The sequence below is a fragment of the Salvelinus sp. IW2-2015 genome, linkage group LG15 (assembly GCF_002910315.2).
Source record: "Salvelinus sp. IW2-2015 linkage group LG15, ASM291031v2, whole genome shotgun sequence".
Lineage (NCBI taxonomy): Eukaryota > Metazoa > Chordata > Actinopteri > Salmoniformes > Salmonidae > Salvelinus > Salvelinus sp. IW2-2015.
The window spans coordinates 60821501-60840702 of NC_036855.1; the positions used below are offsets into that span (position 1 = coordinate 60821501).

General features: G+C 46.2%; 1 protein-coding gene across 4 annotated transcripts; it reads right to left on the minus strand.

The window, feature by feature from the left end:
- Positions 1–167: 167 nt before the first annotated feature.
- Positions 168–17905, minus strand: LOC111974622 (rho family-interacting cell polarization regulator 1). 4 transcript variants are annotated; one of them, XM_024002501.2, is made up of 17 exons: positions 17616–17905; positions 14115–14199; positions 13646–13767; positions 13453–13531; positions 13249–13272; positions 13066–13119; positions 12704–12853; positions 12348–12411; positions 12147–12190; positions 11922–12047; positions 11508–11656; positions 9542–9650; positions 7276–7968; positions 6985–7187; positions 6551–6650; positions 6265–6454; positions 168–751 (listed from the first exon to the last, which is right to left on the minus strand). In XM_024002501.2, exons 3-16 carry the CDS (start codon positions 13735–13737, stop codon positions 6284–6286), a joined length of 2058 nt encoding a protein of 685 aa, XP_023858269.1. In that variant the 5' UTR covers positions 13738–13767; positions 14115–14199; positions 17616–17905; the 3' UTR covers positions 168–751; positions 6265–6283. The 4 variants fall into 4 exon arrangements, with proteins under 4 accessions (XP_023858269.1, XP_023858268.1, XP_023858266.1 ...); XM_024002500.1 differs by having other exon boundaries at positions 6319–6454; positions 6551–6647; positions 17616–17904; XM_024002498.1 differs by having other exon boundaries at positions 6319–6454; positions 17616–17904.
- Positions 17906–19202: the final 1297 nt, after the last annotated feature.

Here is a 19202-nt window from a genome sequence, read left to right on the forward strand (position 1 = left end):
TGGATGCCAGCACAGAACATTTGAGGGGTTTTGTTTCATTGTTGTCATTCTCAAATACTGATTTTAAAGCACACCGAAAGTACTCTCATAGAAATACCATCCAATGTAGTAGGTTTACCAACATATTTTTTATAATAAAGTTTAAACATTTGAAAGCAGGCAACATATTTGCTCAACATTATTTATTTATATGAAACAGTAAATAATTGTATCTTTTATAGTGCACAATCTGTAAGTCATCCTGAAAATAAACAATGTATCAAAACTCTTCTTTATACTCATTCATATTCTTCTCTGGTTTGTAATAAAATATCATTTTCTTCATGTATTCGTTAACTGACAATCTTTCTGTAACTCGAGGCACTTTCTGATTGAAGAGGCTCCATTAGACTAAAAATGTCTATCTTCACTGTAAGGTGACTGTGTGTGTACACGTGGCCTTTGGATGAGTGGACAACAACAGTCATTCATGTTTTCAATCACAAGTGGAGTGAGGGAGGCAAATATATTTCTGTTCATTTGCGCAATCTCCACCTCCATGGCAGAAATCGCTTGTCTGATCAAGAAGAGGAGCGGAGCTCTTTGATCTGTTCGTGGTGAAATGGTAAGGATCTCTTAAGAGAGTGGTGGGATTRGGATGGCATCTGATAATGGTCTGAAGAAGTGGCATCTCCATTATGTTAAAGGACAGTGGTGGCTATACTGCTGTGGGTTGAGGAGCGGGGTTCCTCAACACAGGATGCCTCATCACCTGCATGAAGCATAAATACAACTTACTCTCCACCAATGACACCTCCACAATCAATACAGTGCATTCAGAAAGTTCAGACCCCTTGACTTTTTCCCAAATTTTGTTACGTTACAGTCTTATCCTAAAATGTATTCAATATTTTTTCCCCTCATCAAYCTACACACAATACCTCACAATGACGAAGCGAAAACAGGTTAATAATTTTTAGCTAATTTATAATTTTTTTTGAACAGAAATAACTTATTTACATAATTATTCAGACACTTTGCTTCGAAACTCGAAATTGAGCTCAGGGGCATCCTGTTTCCAATGATCATCCTTGATGTTTCTACAACTTGATTGGAGTCCACCTGTGGTAAATACAATTGACTGGACATGATTTGGAAAGGAACACACCGGTCTATATAAGGTCCCACAGTTGACAGTGCATGTCACAGCAAAAACCAAGCCAAGAGGTCGAAGGAATTGTCCGCAGCATTGAAGGTCCCCAAGAACTCAGTGGAACCATCAAGACTCTTCCTAGAACTGGCTGCCTGGCCAAACTGAGCAATCGGGGGGAAGGGAAGGGTCTGGGAGGTGACCAAGAACCCGATCGTTACTCTGACAGAGAGTAACGATCGAGAGTAACGATCGAGAGTAACGATCCAGAGTTCCTCTGTGGAGATGGGAGAACCTTCCAGAAGGACAACCATCTCTGCAGCACTCCACCATTCAGGCCTTTATGGTAGAGTGGCCAGACGGAAGCCACTCTACCGTAAAAGGCACATGACAGCCCGCTTGGAGTTTGCCAAAAGGCACCTAAAGGACTCTCAGACATGAGAAACAAGATTCTCTGGTCTGATGAAACCAAGATTAGACTCTTTGGCCTGAATGCCAAGCGTCAAGTCAGGAGGAAACCTGGCACCATCCCTACGGTGAAGCATGGTGGTGGCAGCATCATGCTGTGGGGATGTTTTTCAGCCGGCAGGCGAGCGTGGGAGAGCGTGATGTGCGAGGGATCGGAGGGGAAAGATGAGATGGAGCAAAGTACAGAGAGATCCTTTGATGAAAACCTGCTCCAGAGTGACCAGGACCACTCAGACTGAGGAAGGTTCGAGCCTTGCCGAAGCAGGCGAGATAAGTATGGAGATAGCTTCCGGGGAGCGAGGTATGTCCGCCCATTCTCGCTTCGCTCCGCTTCGCTCCACCAGGTAGTAATTACATTTCATTTCATTTCATTACAGTGACAGACGCGTGATTTGGATCTTAGCAATTTCTGCGTAGCTAGCGTGACGATGAGCCGTCTTTGTATCAAAGATAATGTGTGTAGTTTAGAGTAAATTATCGAGGTTAGCTAGCCAGCGTGATTTTCGTTCCTCGTCGAACTAGTCAACCATGCTAGCTAAGCCAGCTAGCAGTAGCCAGCGAGCCCAACTCCTACCGGAGTGAGCAGCACTGTAGAAATCTATTACATGTAACAGAGACGCGAAACACCTGATTAGTTTAGTGTAGCTAGCTAGATAGTCGTGTGTGTGCTGTGTGGTTTGGAGTCTAAGATAATTGTGTTATTTAGAGGTAGATTATCGAGGTAGCTTAGCCAGCTATTGTCGGTCTGCCGCGCAACGCCATTCTTCCGTACCTAGTCAACACTGCTAGCAGCCAGCTAAGCCAACTCCTGACCGAAATATGCAGCACGTTAAAAACTATACATGTGAGCGAAGCGTGAGGTACGACCTGATTAGGTGTAGTGTTAGCTAGCTACAAGTTGCTTTGCGTGCGTTGTATGTGCTAAAGTGAATGTGTAGTTTAGAGGTAATTATCGAGTTACCTAGCCAAGTGATCGTGACGGTTGGACGCTAGCATTTAGTAACCTCCTTTTGCTTACCGTAGCCTCTCCTGTAGCTGGTCAATAACTATGTGTCTGTCATATCCCCTCTTCTCTCCCCTCTCTTGCACAGCACATACAAACGCTTCACACCGCCTGTGCCGCTGCCACTAACCTGGTGTCCCAGCGCGGCAGCGACCGAGCGTGAGTTCCAGGTCCGGCGGCGAGCCTCGGAACTGCCGAATCTGCGCCAACAAGGCAGAGTATCTGGCAGCGCCTATGTTCCGCATCCAGTCCCGCGTTACGCTTGCTTGCGACGTGAGCGGGAAACATGGATTACCACAGATAACACTGCTACTCCTATGCTCTGCTCCTCGTCTGCCCACGTAGTTCCGCACACCCCGAGAGCTCTGGTCAGCGGGGGGGTGGTACTGGCATGCCTCATCTCTCCCAAGACATTCTTCTCTTTCTCCCTGACCATCTGTGTAGGTCGCTCTCCTTGAATTTCCGATGCTGTCACGAGTTACCAACCCTTTTCAAGCTTAACATCGCTATCATTAGCGCCCTCCAGGTTCCCTGGAGATGTCATCAATGAGCTTGTACGCCGTTGATAAGTCTGTTCCTGAGGATTGGCTCACCTCTGCGCACAGTTCGGTGACTTTAACCCCCCACGTCTACCTTTGACTCATTCCTCTCTGCCTCCTTCTTTCGCACTCCTCTCCTCGTTTGACCTCACCCTCTTCACCTGTCCCCCGCCGTACGTCGACAAGTGCAAGGCAATACGCTTCTGACCTCATCTTTATCTAGATTGCTGTTTCTTCCCACTTAATCTCATTGCAACTCCCCCCAAGTCTCCGACCACTACCGTATTGCCTGTTGCCCTCGCGGCTCTCATCCAAAACACTTCCCACACTGCCACAGCTACTCGGATGGTATCGGCGCGCGTCGACAACACCTTCGCTCTCTCTCCCCCGCGCTACTCCTCTCCTCTGCCATCCTATCATCTCTTCCCTGCTGCTCCGAAACCTTCTCCAACCTATCTCCTGAGTCGCCTCCTCAACCCTCCTCTCCTCCCTTTCGTGCATCCTTTGACTCTCTATGGTCCCCTATCCTCCAGGCCGGCTCGGTCCTCCCCTCCTGTCGCGTGGCTCGACGGACTCATTGGCAAGCTCAACAGAACAGGCGCTCCGGGGCAGCCCGAGCGGAAATGGAGCGAAAACACTCGCCCCCTGCGGACCTGGCATCCTTATCACTCCTCCTCTCTACATTCTCCTTCTTCTGTCTCTGCTGCTAAAAGCACTTTCTACCACTCTAAATTCAAGCATCCTGCCTCTAACCCTAGGAAGCTCTTTGCCACCTTCTCCTCCCTCCTGAATCCTCTCCCCCTCACCTCCACCCCCCCCCCCCTCCTCCCTCTCCTGCGATTGACTTCGTCAACCATTTTGAAAAGAAGGTCGACGACATCCGATCCTCGTTTGCGAAGTCAAACGACACCGCTGGTCTGGCTCAAACTGCCCTACCCTGTGCTTTGACCTCTTTCTCCCCTCTCTCTCCAGATGAAATCTCGCGTCTTGTGACGGCCAGCCGCCCAACAACCTGCCCGCTTGACCCTATCCCCTCCTCTCTTCTCCAGACCATTTCCGGAGACCTTCTCCCTTACCTCACCTCGCTCATCAACTCATCCTTGACCGCTGGCTACGTCCCTTCCCGTCTTCAAGAGAGCGAGAGTTGCACCCTTCTGAAAAAACCTACACTCGATCCCTCCGATGTCAACAACTACAGACCAGTATCCCTTCTTTCTTTTCTCTCCAAAACTCTTGAACGTGCCGTCCTTGGCCAGCTCTCCTGCTATCTCTCTCAGAAGACCTTCTTGATCCAAATCAGTCAGGTTTCAAGACTAGTCATTCAACTGAGACTGCTCTTCTCTGTGTCACGGAGGCGCTCCCACTGCTAAAGCTAACTCTCTCTCCTCTGCTCTCATCCTTCTAGAACTATCGGCTGCCTTGTTACTGTGAACCATCAGATCCTCCTCTCCACCCTCTCCGAGTTGGGCATCTCCGGCGCGGCCCACGCTTGGATTGCGTCCTACCTGACAGGTCGCTCCTACCAGGTGGCGTGGCGAGAATCTGTCTCCGCACCACGTGCTCTCACCACTGGTGTCCCCCAGGGCTCTTTCTAGGCCCTCTCCTATTCTCGCTATACACCAAGTCACTTGGCTGTCATATCCTCACATGGTCTCTCCTATCATTGCTATGCAGACGACACACAATTAATCTTCTCCTTTCCCCCTTCTGATAACCAGTGGCGAATCACATCTCTGCATGTCTGGCAGACATATCAGTGTGGATGACGGACCACCACCTCAAGCTGAACCTCGGCAAGACGGAGCTGCTCTTCCTCCCGGGAAGGACTGCCCGTTCCATGATCTCGCCATCACGGTTGACAAACTCCATTGTGTCCTCCTCCCAGAGTGCTAAGAACCTTGGCCTGATCCTGGACAACACCCTGTCGTTCTCAACTAACATCAAGGCGGTGACCCGTTCCTGTAGGTTCATGCTCTACAGCATTCGCAGAGTACGACCCTGCCTCACACAGGAAGCCGCGCAGGTCCTAATCCAGGCACTTGTCATCTCCCGTCTGGATTACTGCAACTCGCTGTTGTGGGCTCCCTGCCTGTGCCATTAAACCCCTACAACTCATCCAGAACGCGCAGCCCGTCTGGTGTTCAACCCTCCCAAGTTCTCTCACGTCACCCCGCTCCTCCGCTCTCTCCACTGGCTTCCAGTTGAAGCTCGCATCCGCTACAAGACCATGTGCTTGCCTACGGAGCTGTGAGGGGAACGGCACCTCCGTACCTTCAGGCTCTGATCAGGCCCTACACCCAAACAAGGGCACTGCGTTCATCCACCTCTGGCCTGCTCGCCTCCCTACCTCTGAGGAAGTACAGTTCCCGCTCAGCCCAGTCAAAACTGTTCGCTGCTCTGGCACCCCAATGGTGAAACAAACTCCCTCACGACGCCAGGTCAGCGGAGTCAATCACCCACCTTCCGGAGACACCTGAAACCCCACCTCTTTAAGGAATACCTAGGATAGGATAAAGTAATCCTTCAACCCCCCCCCCCCCCTCCCCCTTAAAGAGTTAGATGCACTATTGTAAAGTGGTTGTTCCACTGGATATCATAAGGTGAATGCACCAATTTGTAAGTCGCTCTGGATAAGAGCGTCTGCTAAATGACTTAAATGTAATAACCCTATGCACACAGCCAAGGCAWTGCAGGAGTAGCTTMTGGACAAGTCTCTGAATGTCCTTGAGTGGCCAAGCCAGAACCCAGACTTAAACTCAATCAAACATGTCTGGAGAGACCTGAAAATAGCTCTACAGCGACGCTCCCCATCTAACCTGACAGAGCTTGGGAGGATCTGCAGAGRAGAATGGGAGAAACTCACCAAATACAGGTGTGCCAAGCTTGTTATATTTCTATTTAACCTTTATTTAACTAGGCAACCTTTATTTAACTTGTAGCGTCATACCCAAGAAGACTCAAGGCTGTAATCGCTGCCAAAGGTAATTCAACAAAGTACTGAGTAATGGGTCTGAATACTTATGTAAATATGATATTTCAGTGCACCTCAAACAAAATAAGTCTGAATACTTTCCAAATGCACTGTATATACAAATTACACACACATCTCGATCAACACCACTCACACTTCAAATCACTCTCAAGTCAGTAGATTCCYCTGTGTTGACCCTGCCCCTCACCATGCTCCTGTGTGGCAGGGATGTCCATCTCTGTAACCTGCTCCTCCTCCTTCTTGTCTTCCACTTTCTCCTTCTCTTTTTCTTCCTCTTCCTTTGTCTCACTGGAGGCCTGCAGCTGCTCGCTTCTCTCCTCCTCCTATGTAAATGTTACATGCAAAGTTCTCTACAGTTCAGAACACTGAAACCTAAGGCACTATTTATACAGGCATACACCCATGATCATTATCATTACCTCAGAGCTGCAGTCTGCATCTAGAGGACAGTCCTCATTCCGGAAGCCTTCAGGGGCCTCGACAATGATTTCTATAACATCGTCCTCACACCCATCACTGCTGAGGAAAGCAAAAAGGAGAATATTACAGACCACAATCTGACACACTTAATCTGACATACACACTCACACACAGACTCTGACTCACTCTGTGTAATACAAAATATTGAGCAAACAGTTCTGTCTTATGAAATGGATATGAAGGATTTGTGCACATTCAAAGTAGCGTGAGAGTAGAGCATTAGTAAACAGCACTATGCAACTTCACCCAGTATTATACAAACTAAATCCACCATCCAGACTCAACTAWATTCACATACCATTCCACTTTCCAAACACTAGATGGCAGGATGAGTTCAGTTAGAGCCTGATACATAATAGAAGGGAATGCTGACCTCTCAGCAGAGTCCCTTGTCTCGTCTTCCTTCTCTTGTTCCTTCTCCTTCTCATCCCTCTTCTGTTCAGCTTCTTCCTCTTCTGCTTGTTCTTTCTCCTCATCTTCTTCATCGTCAAGGTCAGAGTAGTTGAGAAAATCAAAGCTCTCCAGGGCAGTCTCAACTTCCTGAGTGAAGCTGAAGGACCGACTGTGAGATTGACCCTATGGAGGAAAGAGACTTAGTACACACATCACACAATTCATTGTCTACCCCACACACAATTACATTTCTACTGTCATATACACTCACAGTCACTGTCTCTTCTGGTAGTGTTAGCGCTTGTGGCTGGGTTGATTGGAGTCTGTGATTGTGTTCCGCGGAGGACTTTTCCTCCCTCAGTCCCTCTCCCAGTACACGGTCTGTGGGAAGAGGCTCAACTCCAGCCATAGGCTTCTCGGCCTGCAGTGTTGAGGCTGGAGGAGCATCACAGTGATCCACTGGGGTTGAAACACATGACTCTGGGCCCCCAGATCCAGGCAAGTCCAAGGCTTCATGCATGTCCTGGTTAGAGCAGTGAGAAGCCACACAGGAGACTTCAAGGTCTAAGCGGGGTAGGGGTTCTGGCGTTTCAGAGGACTCAACTGATTGATCAGACAACCTGTTAGTCGAAGCACAGTCTATGGCTCTCTCACTGATATGGGTGAGAGATCGAGAACACTTCAAATGGCCATTCAGCAGTGTACACTTCACAGAGTCTGTTTCGCCAAATCCCTTGGTGGCGTCTGGCTCCCCTTCCTCCTGATTGGACAAGAGGGATGGGGTAGAGACGCTTGATTGGCGGGGGTTGAAGGAGATCTGGATAGTGGGTGTGGTCTGCAGGCTGTGAGTGGCCATCATCCTGTGTGTGTGTCCCATGGCTGGGCTGGAAGAGTCGTCTGATGATTCAGAGGAGTTTGACCAGACTGTACCATTCTCCAGCTCCCCTGGTCTCCTCAATAGAGACTACACAGTGATAAATGAGAGAGGGAAGAGGTGGGGGCAGAGGAAGAGAGAAAGATGTAATCAATAATAGGCAAGTTCATCTGACAAAACATGGAGAAAAAATACGTATTTATTTCCATCTGGAAAGGAGAATTTAAATTTCTATTTTGATGACCTGGTGTTGCTGTCATACAATTTTTTGTTTTGTATTTTTCACCCCTTTTGTCTCCCCAATTTCGTGGTATCCAATTGGTAGTAGTTACAGTCTTGTCTCATCGCTGCAACTCCCGTGCGGCCTTGGGAGAGGTGAAGGTTGAGAGCCATGCATCCTCCGAAACACAACCCAACCWAGCCGCACTGCTTCTTGACACAATGCCCATCCAACCCGGAAGCCAGCCGCACCAATGTGTCGGAGGAAACACCGTACACCTGGCGACCTGGTCAGCGTGCACTGCGACCGGCCCGCCACAGGAGTTGCTAGTGCACGATGAGACAAGGATATCCCTGCCAGCCAAACCCTCCCTAACCCGGACGACGCTGGGCCAATTGTGCGCCGCCCCATGGGCCTCCCGGTCGTGGCCGGCTGCGACAGAGCCTGGACTCGAAACCAKAATCTCTAGTGGCACAGCTAGCACTGCGATGCAGTGCCTTAGACCACTGCGCCACTCGGGATGCCTCYTGTCACACAATTAACTTGGCTAAAACATCATTAATGACAGAACAATTACACCAGAACTGCGCACTGAACATATGCTTTAAATACAAACATGATTTTCAATATATCTAAAGAACAAAATAATCAAATTCCCTAGATGGCACTGCATTTCAGAAAATTGCAATGATCTGACTACATGGACCAAGATCACTCACTGGCTAGTTCACATTTACCAAGTACAGAACACTGAAAATCATGACTTGTCTACAAACCACCACACACTAACCAGACCACCATATTTCAACTACAGACAACCACACTTCTTCAACTGTATGCAGCCACAGAGCCCGTCCGCCAAAGTGTAACGGAACACCTCCAACGTTGACCAGCGTTGGCCCAGTCTGGACCTGCTCCGAGGAGAAATGCTCTTCGGCGCGGTGAGGAAGAGGAGGGAGAAATTGGACTACACCTCAACCACTATTAAACAGCTAATCGGACCACAGCTACATTCATACTCACTTCTGGTCTCACACATATCACTGGTACCCTCATTCACTCCACAACCAGACCTCCACTCTTCAACAACTCACTCCTAACCTCATACACTTCTCTCCTACATTTGCATAGCTCACCAATACACTCACACGCTCCACAACCCACTCTTGTACGCTCACACAGTCCTCTCCTACACAGCTCACTGATACACTCACACACTCCTCTACTACAATCACACACACCACTGCTACCTCTACAAACACAGCAGCCAGGGAGCAGCTGAAACAGAACAAAATTAAACTAATAATAGCAAGTAGTAATCAATGGTTATAATAACAACAATAAAACAATAGAATATTAAGGTTTTACAGACAATTATGAACTGCTGACTTAAGCATAGGTTAAAGCTGGGGAGAGAGGCAGGGAGGACAAGGTGTGACTCACATAAAACACCTGCTCGCGCATGGAAGGTGTGTCTGGAGGGCTCTGATTGGACAAAAAGCGCTTGGAAACCGTACTGGAGGACGAGGTCTGGTCATCTTTATCAAACGGACTGAGAGAGAGAAGGATAGTGTGTGAGAGAGCGAGAGAGAAAGTGAGAGGGGGCAAGATACAGTTGAAGTCAGAAGTTTACCATACCCAAATAAATTTWAACTCAGTTTTTCACAATTCCTGACATTTAATCCTAGTAAAAATCCCCTTTCTTAGGTCAGTAAGGATCACCACTTATATTAGGAATGTGAAATGTCAGAATAATAGTAGAGAGAATGATTCTTTTCAGCTTTTATTTTCTTTCATCACATTCCCAGTGGGTCAGAAGTATACATACACACAATTACTATTTGGTAGTATTTGCCTTTAAATTGTTTAACTTGGGTCAAACGTTTCGAGTAGCCTTCCACAAGCTTCCCACAATAAGTTGGGTGAATTTTGGCCCATTCCTCCTGACAGAKCTGGTGTAACTGAGTCAGGTTTCTTAGGCCTCCTTGCTCGCACACGCTTTTTCAGTTCTGCCCACAAATTTTCTATAGGATTGAGGTCAGGCTTTGAGATGGCCACTCCAATACCTTGACTTTGTTGTCCTTAAGCCATTTTGCCCACAACTTTGGAAGTATGCTTGGGGTCATTGTCCATTTGGAAGACCCATTTGCGACCAAGCTTTAACTTCCTGAATATGTCTTGAGATGTTGCTTCAATATATCCACATAAATTTCCTTCCTCATGATGCTATCAATTTTTGAAGTACACCCAGTCCCTCCTCTCACGCAAAGCACCCTCACAACATGATGCTGCCACCCCGTGCTTCATGGTTGGATGGTGTTCTTTGTTGCAAGCATCCTCCTTTTTACTCCAAACATAACGATGGTCATTATGCCAAACAGTTTTTTTTTTATGTCCTCTGAAATGACCAGAGGACATTTCTCCAAAAAATACGATATTTGTCCCCTGGGCAGTTGCAAACCGTTAGTCTGCCTTTTTAATGGCGGTTTGGAGCAGTGGCTTCTTCCTTGCTGAGCGCCTTTCAGTTATGTCGATTATAGACTCGGTTTACTGTGAATATAGATACTTTCGTACCTGTTTCCTCCAGCATCTTCACAAGGCCTTTGCTGTTGTTCTGGGATTGATTTGCACTTTTCGTACCGAAGTACGTTCATCTCTAGGAGACAGAACGCGTCTCCTTCCTGAGCGGTATGACGGCTGCGTGGTCCATGGTGTTATTCTGCGTACTATGTTTTACAGATGAAAAAGTGTACCTTCAGGCGTTTGAAATTGCTCCCAAAATAAACCAGACTTGTGGAGGTTTACAACTTTTTTTTCTGAGGTCTTGGCTGATTTCTTCTAATTTATCCCATGATGTCAAGCAGAGGCACTGCGTTTGAAGGTAGGCCTTGAAATACATCCACAGACACACCTCCAATTGTCTTAAATTATGTCAATTAGCCTATCAGAAGTTCGTAAAGCCATGACATAATTGTCTGGAATTTTCCAAGCTGTTTAAAGGCACAGTCAACTTAGTGTATGTAAACTTCTGACCCACTGAAAAATGACTTGTGTCATGCACAAAGTAGATGTCCTAACCGACTTACCAAAACTATAGTTTGTTAACAAGAAATTTGTGGAGTGGTTGAAAAACAAGTTTTAATGACTCCAACCTAAGTGTACGTAAACTTCCGATTTCAACTGTATTTACATTCGAGATATATATTATAGAAACAGCTGTATCGTGTGTTATTACTACTGACAAACTGAGTCAGTCTTGACACAAACAGTACTCTTTCTCTCACAAATGGCCTGGTTTGGCTATCACAATAGAATGGGGAGATAGATGAAGGTGGAACAGGGGTTGAGGTGGAGGGAGGTGAGACAGGGGGATGAATTGGTAAAGAGGGATGATTGAGGTGAGACTGACCTCCAGTTGACCTCTAGGTTCAGTTTTACTGTCCCCAAGTCGTTGATATCCACAGCAACCGTCTGAGGCAGTGGACAGAACAGGTCTAGTGTCTCACAAGACACGCTGCCAACCACCACGTGATTGGCCAAGCTCTTCAGCTCAGTCACCTTGGCAACCACAACGGACAAACAACCACAGTCAGTTGAATGGTGGCGGTAAGTGATGTTTTTTAGGACTATTGTTAAGTTCTGGGTATTTTTGCTGTTTGTGTACAATAATATGATAATAACATGTTATTATAAACATGTTTAWAATATCTATATGTTATTATACATGTTATTATAAACACAAACACTTTTATCCAGAGTTAATTACAGTAAATACTGATTTGATCATAAACACTATCATGCTCCATCCAAAGGGCTTTCTCACCTTGATTGACAGGAGCTCTGTGATGAGAGGCAGGAAGACGTTGTCCTCACTGTCCCACACCTGTTTACTGCTGACCTCCACACGACCTTTCATCCTCCAGCGCTGACGCCCGTAACGCATCAGGACCTGGGGGTCAAGGGTACCATCAGTGCCTCGTGTGTGTGCGCATACTGTATGTGTACACGTGTCGGTGTAGGTGAGTGTGTGTCAATGAGTTATTCTCACCTCATATTGGTCTCCTGCACACAAYCGTGCATAGCCAATCAGACCTGCAATACAAGAGACATACAGTTACAGCACATAACATATGCACACAGGGAGAACACTAGAATGAGAGAGAGAAAGAGAGCGAGGGGGTGGTAAGAACAGATGGGAGTGAGRGTCAGAACAAATTGGTGGGAGGAGGGGGGTGAGAAAATGACTCACCTTTCATCTTGATGTGAAACTCTCCCATCTGGTTCTCCAGTTCACTCTCCAGCGAACACATGTGCTGCAGAGAGAGAGAGACGAAGGAGAAAGAGGCGAGAGAGAGAGAGGCGAGAGAAAGAGAGATCGAGAGAGAATGAGTCATTCATATCAATAATAATCTGTGATGTTTGTTGCCAAAGCAACATGACATTGCGGTCAAACTCTTATTTCTGATAAGTTACTTATTTCAAGACTTTACCTTACTTTCCATTCTGTAAATGGCTATTTTAAAAGTTAAAAGGCTCTATGAAAGAGCGAATAGCCTTGTTCTCTAACACATCTCCCCAGTGTACCCATAAACCCCTGCCCCTTACCTCAGTGTACTCCCTGTAGCCCCTGTTGGCCTCATTCAGGCTCTCCCGTGCCTCCTTGCTCCCTGTGGTAGAGTTAAAGGCTGCCACCATCTTRCTGGCCCCATCCCGCAGCCGCCGCTGCATACAGTAAGCATCGTACAGCTCCTCTACCTGGAACGTTACAGCAACATTACAGCTGTGCAGAAACACTATGGTGATGCAGACCTGTAAAGATCCTTAATCTGCTACCAAAAAGTATTAGAGATGGTTACACTATAACAAAACAGAGTTTWCTCTGTAGTTACAACATTATGACAACACTATGACAAATGTATGGCTAACAGGTATCTTACTGCACTGCAAATGCACACACAAAGTCATACCTTGCTGAGGTGGAACTCCAAGCGACGCATAAATCTCTCTATAGCCTTCACTTGCTGATAAAGCACAAAGATCAAAGACAAGTTATTCGGTAATTAAATCACCCCAAAATGTACATATTCGTTAGTTTATTAATAGAGTTGTGAATTAATACAGTMATCTCCCCTGGTGTGATTGAAACCCACCTTATCCAACTCATACAGAGACCCCTGCAGAGAGGAAAGGAGGTATATAAAAGTTAACATCATATTGCACACACTATTACTCTAACAGAATGTCCTGAGAAATGAAATGTCCCCTAAGTGGGATGGTGCGAGCGGCATTGGCCGGTGTGGTGATGATGGGTTAGTACTTGTCAGACTGGTGTGATTGGTGGTGTGTGTTCTCACCAGACGGCCATTTCTCTTGCTCTCTCTGATCTGCTGCCCCAGGCTGCCCAGCTCCAGCTGGTGGACCTGCAGGAATGACCTGAGAACACAGAATTGTGATGTAATTTCCTGTTTCRCTTTGAATAATTTCCTGTATCGCTGTAGACCTGTCTGCTACAACAGTCAGGCCAGTCGTGTGTGTGTGTGTACTCACTGTAGGCCTCTCCTCAGTGCGGAGTACACCTCGTCCAGCCTCTCAGGCTGAGGTATTTTAGGGGTTGGGTTCTTGGTAGAACCTGTAAACATCCTGGCTCCTTTAGAGGGCGATGCCGTGAACTAAACACAGAGAGAGAAATATACTTTGTAATAGACATAGTGGAGTACTGAAGATTAAGAGAGAGACAATAACACACACACATGCAATGGTGTTTGCTCGTAGTGGCTTCATACTCGACAGGGGGTGATAAGTGGCTAGTACACACACAAGCAGCCAGACACACACAGACACACTACTGCCAATGAGTAGATTTGGCTCAATGAGGAAGATAAGGTCACAGTTCACAGACACTGCAGGGTGGACTTGCTTTTGTCTGCGCGTCAGCCGTCAGTGTGTTACAGTATTCAGGTCTGGAGAGTCTGTCTGTGTGTGGGTGTGCGTGTGATTGAGTGTGTGTGTGTCTTACCTGTGGAGTTAAGGTGGACCGCCCCTACTGCATGCTGGGAGGACTTAGCACGGCRGGGTGGCTACCACAGATCCTAGGACACATCCTGTAAAGGAACAGGAGGGAAGACATTACAGGTCGGACACACACGCTCTCTTCCTCCCCTTACTCTCTACCATACTCCATCCCACTCCATGGCTTATTTTCAAATGCATCCATTCCTAATATCCTTTCCTTCATGACCTTTGATGAGAAAGGACTAGATAAGTGATATTGTAGAAGACAAAATGCATATGGGGGAAGGAGAGCCATTTAACAGACCTGTTAGGAGTGTGTATTGAAAGCGAAGTCAGGTGCAGGAGAGCAGAGTGTAGTGAACAGACGCACTTTTTATTCCGGTCCAAAATGACAGCACAAAGTAACATAAAATGTGCCCAAACACAGAACATAGACAAAAAGTAATGCGCGTAACAATATCCACAATTCCAAAATACACGTAACACAAACAATCTTACACAAAGACATGATGGGGAACAGAGGAATAAATACATATGGATTGATTGGGGAATGAAAACCAGGTGTGCAGGGAACAAGACAAAACAAATGGATACATGAAAAATGGAGCGGCGATGGCTAGAAAGCCGGTGACGTCAACCGCCGAACGAACAAGGAGAGGAGCCGACTTCGGCGGAAGTCGTGACAAGATCACAGCCTAGCTCCCACTCACTTACTTCCCCTCCTTCCCTCAGACCTTGTCTACTGTGTCGTGTCCAATGCTATGTGGCTGCATTGTACATATCTCAACAACCAACACTGAATCCAGCAAACACTCTGTGATTTTGCTTCCTCTCTCTTTCTCCTTTCCTTCCCTGTTCCCCATTACCCCGGTTCCCCCCCACTTCCTCCCCCTCTACATCCAATCCTGAATACAGGAAGTCTGATGGCTGACTCTACAGGAAATTCTACAGAGGAGCTTGGGCCAGGAATATATAACCATYTGTGTGTGCAAGTGTACACATATGAGTAGGAGTGTGTGAAAGAGTGTAAAACTGCCACTCTTCCTCCTGCTCATATATTCAAGGCATTTGTTAGATTGCACGTGTGTCCACCGTGTCATACGCATTACATACACACTACAAAATGTTCTGGTCGAAGTACTCTGGAAAAGAGAGTACAATAACAGTCTAAACAAGCAAGACACCAGCCACATGTACAGTCACCATGAACAGAGCCTCTCCAAGAAAAGAGCGTAATAAGCATTACAGCCACCCCACAGGGTAGGTGTCTTAGCTATGATAAGACAGTAACACAAAAGGATTAAAGGCTAAACTTGATCTTACTAGCGAAGGCCAAACCTAAATTAACACAAAGGTTCAGTAAATGAGCTGAGGCGAGGCTAAAACTCCACACGCCTGTAGATGAAACTGACATGACGACTCAGCAGTAGCCTACCTTTTACACAGAACACTCAAACCACTTACTACCAATTGCTATCCCAAACAGTGTTAGTTACCCTTACTCCACCCTGCATCTTTATGGTTGGGTGTTTCTGTGAGAGAGTAAGTGGCTGGCAGAGAGAGAGGGAGAGAAGGACGGATGGACAGATAAACAAAAATAATCTTAATTTGAAGCCTATTTAATGTACAATAAYATAATGTACACATGCAACCTCTACCATCACCATGGAACTGTCCAAGTGATTTCTGGTCTAAGATTGTGAAATCCTTAGACCATGATGAATTCCAAGCGTCCACTTTAATCCTTAATCCAAGCCGGACGCTGAGAGGATTAGCTTGGGTTAGTCAAGGTCAGGTTTAGTTTTGGATAGAGGTGTGGTTTGGGTAACAAATCTGATAAATGAAGGCTGTCTTTATTACATTTGATGGATTCTTTTTTTTAACCAGCCAACACATTCACTAACATAGACATACACAAACACACATACACAAAACACAGCAGCCCCCCACATACACCTCTCATCTCAGACATGAACCTCCAAACACACACATGCCGAAACTCAATCCCTGCCAGTGCCATCTCTTGATCCAGGTGTAGACTGCAGTAGATCTATATTTGTGATGTTTATGTTTTTCTGTGTGTGTACCCCTTTCTTCACCAGTGTTAGTGAGCAGTTGATGGGATCATTAGCTATTATTAATCCTCTCCACAGGCGACTCGCACACAAAGGACAGATTGTAAGAATTACCCCACGAGTTTCCATAGAGCTGTTCCCACACACTCAGCAGGCCAGCGCATGAGCAGCAGGCCACTCTCTCACACACAAACACACGAAGCCATACTCCATGGACTTTATGCAAACCATCCAATATTTCTTGACCGTCCTGCTGTAGCCTACTGCAAGACTTACTCCACTGTAACTTTGTAAGATTTACAAGGCCTTCGTGTGAACGATCTCCCTAAAAAGGGTTAGAATTACAGTAATAGTCAGTGAAGAGATTCATATATATATTTTTTGCCTTTATTTAACTAGGCAAGTCAGTTAAGAATTTGTAAGTCGCTCTGGATAAGAGCGTCTGCTAAATGACTTAAATGTAAATGTAAGAACAAATTCTTATTTTCAATGGCGGCCTAGGAACAGTGGGTTAACTGCTATGTTCTGGGGCAGAACGACAGATTTTTACCTTGTCGGCTCGGGGATTCGATCTTGCAACCTTCCGGTTACTAATCCAACGCTCTAACCACTAGGCTACCTGCCACCCCAGAGATTCATTAATTCAATGAAACCATGAGGTCATCATTGTGAGACAGTGGCCTTGCACTGTTGKKCATGTGGAACTTTGTCATAAATTCATTCAAACTATCCTCCACTGCACAAGCAGTGAGTTACATTCAGGGTAGGGGTGATGGGGACTGGTCCCCTGCATGAGTAAACTATTTAACACAGATTATAAAGGAAGGACCATGTGGATAGATGCAGAGACACCCAGTGGTGTGAAAAAAAAGAGATTAGAGATTACAGGATTATCGTCAAAAACACAGACAAAAATGGACGACATAGGCCAKGGCGAACAACTCCAAAACAGCGCACTTGCGCAGCGTTTAGGATGCTCCACTAAATTGGAACATGGTCTCAAAGTTTGCCACCCGGTAAACTCGAGATCCTGGACTCTAGAGCCAGTGGTTGTGGATGTTTTCGCCTCTGGGTCACCAAAAAAGAAAAGTAGGATGTATTGTCGGTCACGTTATGGGTGATAACCACAGCGTGACATCTCCCCAACCCCAAATCTCCCCAACCTGGCTAAATTGTACAACCCCCCACTGTCCGGTAGAATGAAAAAAAATAAGAAAATGACTTGGCCCTTTCAATTTGAACAAAACCAAGCCTAGTTAAAAACGTTTAGTAGCCTACCAGAACATCTTCTTATGCGCAATCTGTCACTGCCACATAGCGGAAGAGTTTGAGAAAGCCGTAAATAACACTGTAAACTACGCTATGAATGCAACCCACCGGATTAGAAAATAAGAGGGAAATTATTCTTACAAATTGCTGTTGATACGTACATGTCCATAGGATCCGATGTTTCATGCGCCGCTATTCCGACCAGAGCACGAGAGTCCGATGTTTCGATGTGAGARAAAAAAGGTAGGCCTACCCTATTTCAGCATGGGCGCTGTCCTGCTATCCTTACTCCGAATCCCAACAAATGTTTCACTTTGTCACTGTCACTCTCTCTCTCTCTCTCATCTCCTCCCCTCCCCCTCTTCTCCTGGCGACGCCACAGGGTTAACCCCCCCTAGTAAGGGGTGTGGCGTTTGGGGTAAACGGAAAAAGCGCGTCTGTTTCTGACTACAAGAATCCCGTTATATCTCGGGAATAGGAAGGGGAGGTGCTAATAAGTTTTTCATAAACATCGACGACGTTTCAGGATTTGCTTGCAGTGTTCTGGAGCCATCAAGCGTCGCACATACCCATCTGCACTTAGGGCCAATAGAAACAGCTWMTAACACTTATATTTCTTTCCTTCTCTTTCTCTCTCACGCACACAGAAACAACGTTTAATACAAGGTTGTATGGGCCATGTGTGGAGTAGGCTATAGCCTTAATGTGTGTCTGCGCATTAAGGCACTACCTATTTTCCTTCTCAAGTACAGCGAGCACCTGGGCTATGTAAGCGTTTTGTGCAGGGAGTGGTTGAGAGGTCAGCCAGTCTCTCTGAGCGTGGGTATAGTTCTCCCTATACTGAATTATTCAAAAGGTCTGATGAAAATACCCTTCCACAGCATAAACTAGGACGCCGAAGTTTGTGATGTTTCCATGACAACAGTATGTGGTCTCTGGTGCTAAATATAGAACTGTTTCACATATTTATTTCTTACACCAGTATAGTGGTTCACACAGAGATCCTATTAAATTACTAGAAGGGCTATGTCATAMACCCTCAAAGTTCCAGAAAGGTGTGAACATGGCAGCTATATTGGTCAGGGAGAAATCCAAACCAGTCTAATTGGAATGAATGGCAGTGGAGGTATAATCAGAGGTTTACTTATGCAGAAAAATAAAAGGCATATAAACAATTAACCTATAACAGCACAGAGGCTGAAGAGGTAGCCTAACATCTTTATGGAACACCTAACATTTTAGACATCATCCCTAAATGTGTATTTTCTCAGAAGAACTGCTATGGGAGGAGGATGGAATATATGCAGAGGGCTACAAAAGGAGTAAGATAACCACAGAACTTTGAAAATGAACAGGATTTCTCTGCTCCCCCCTTTCATGGGACTTAAAGGTTCTCTCCGTCTTATAAATCTGTAGCCTAACTTCTTTTTCTCATAGCCAGCAGCCTCACAGGGAGTCCCCACCGTGGAAGTGTCCTGACCTAAAAACTGCTCCCTCAGGGAGGGACCCTCTGTTATACAGAGGGGTCGTAAGAGACGCACAAGTCTAGATGTGACAAGAGCATGTTGGTTAGTCTGTGTTGTATAGCTCCATCTAGCCTCCATACACAGTCTTCCACCATGTTGCTCACATCACAAACATCAACTTCTGACAGATGAAGGGGGTCAACAACTATCTAGGGATATGAGCAGGGAACTGGTTTGGAATTGGRCCATGATATCTACTCATTCAGATCAGTGTACTGACCC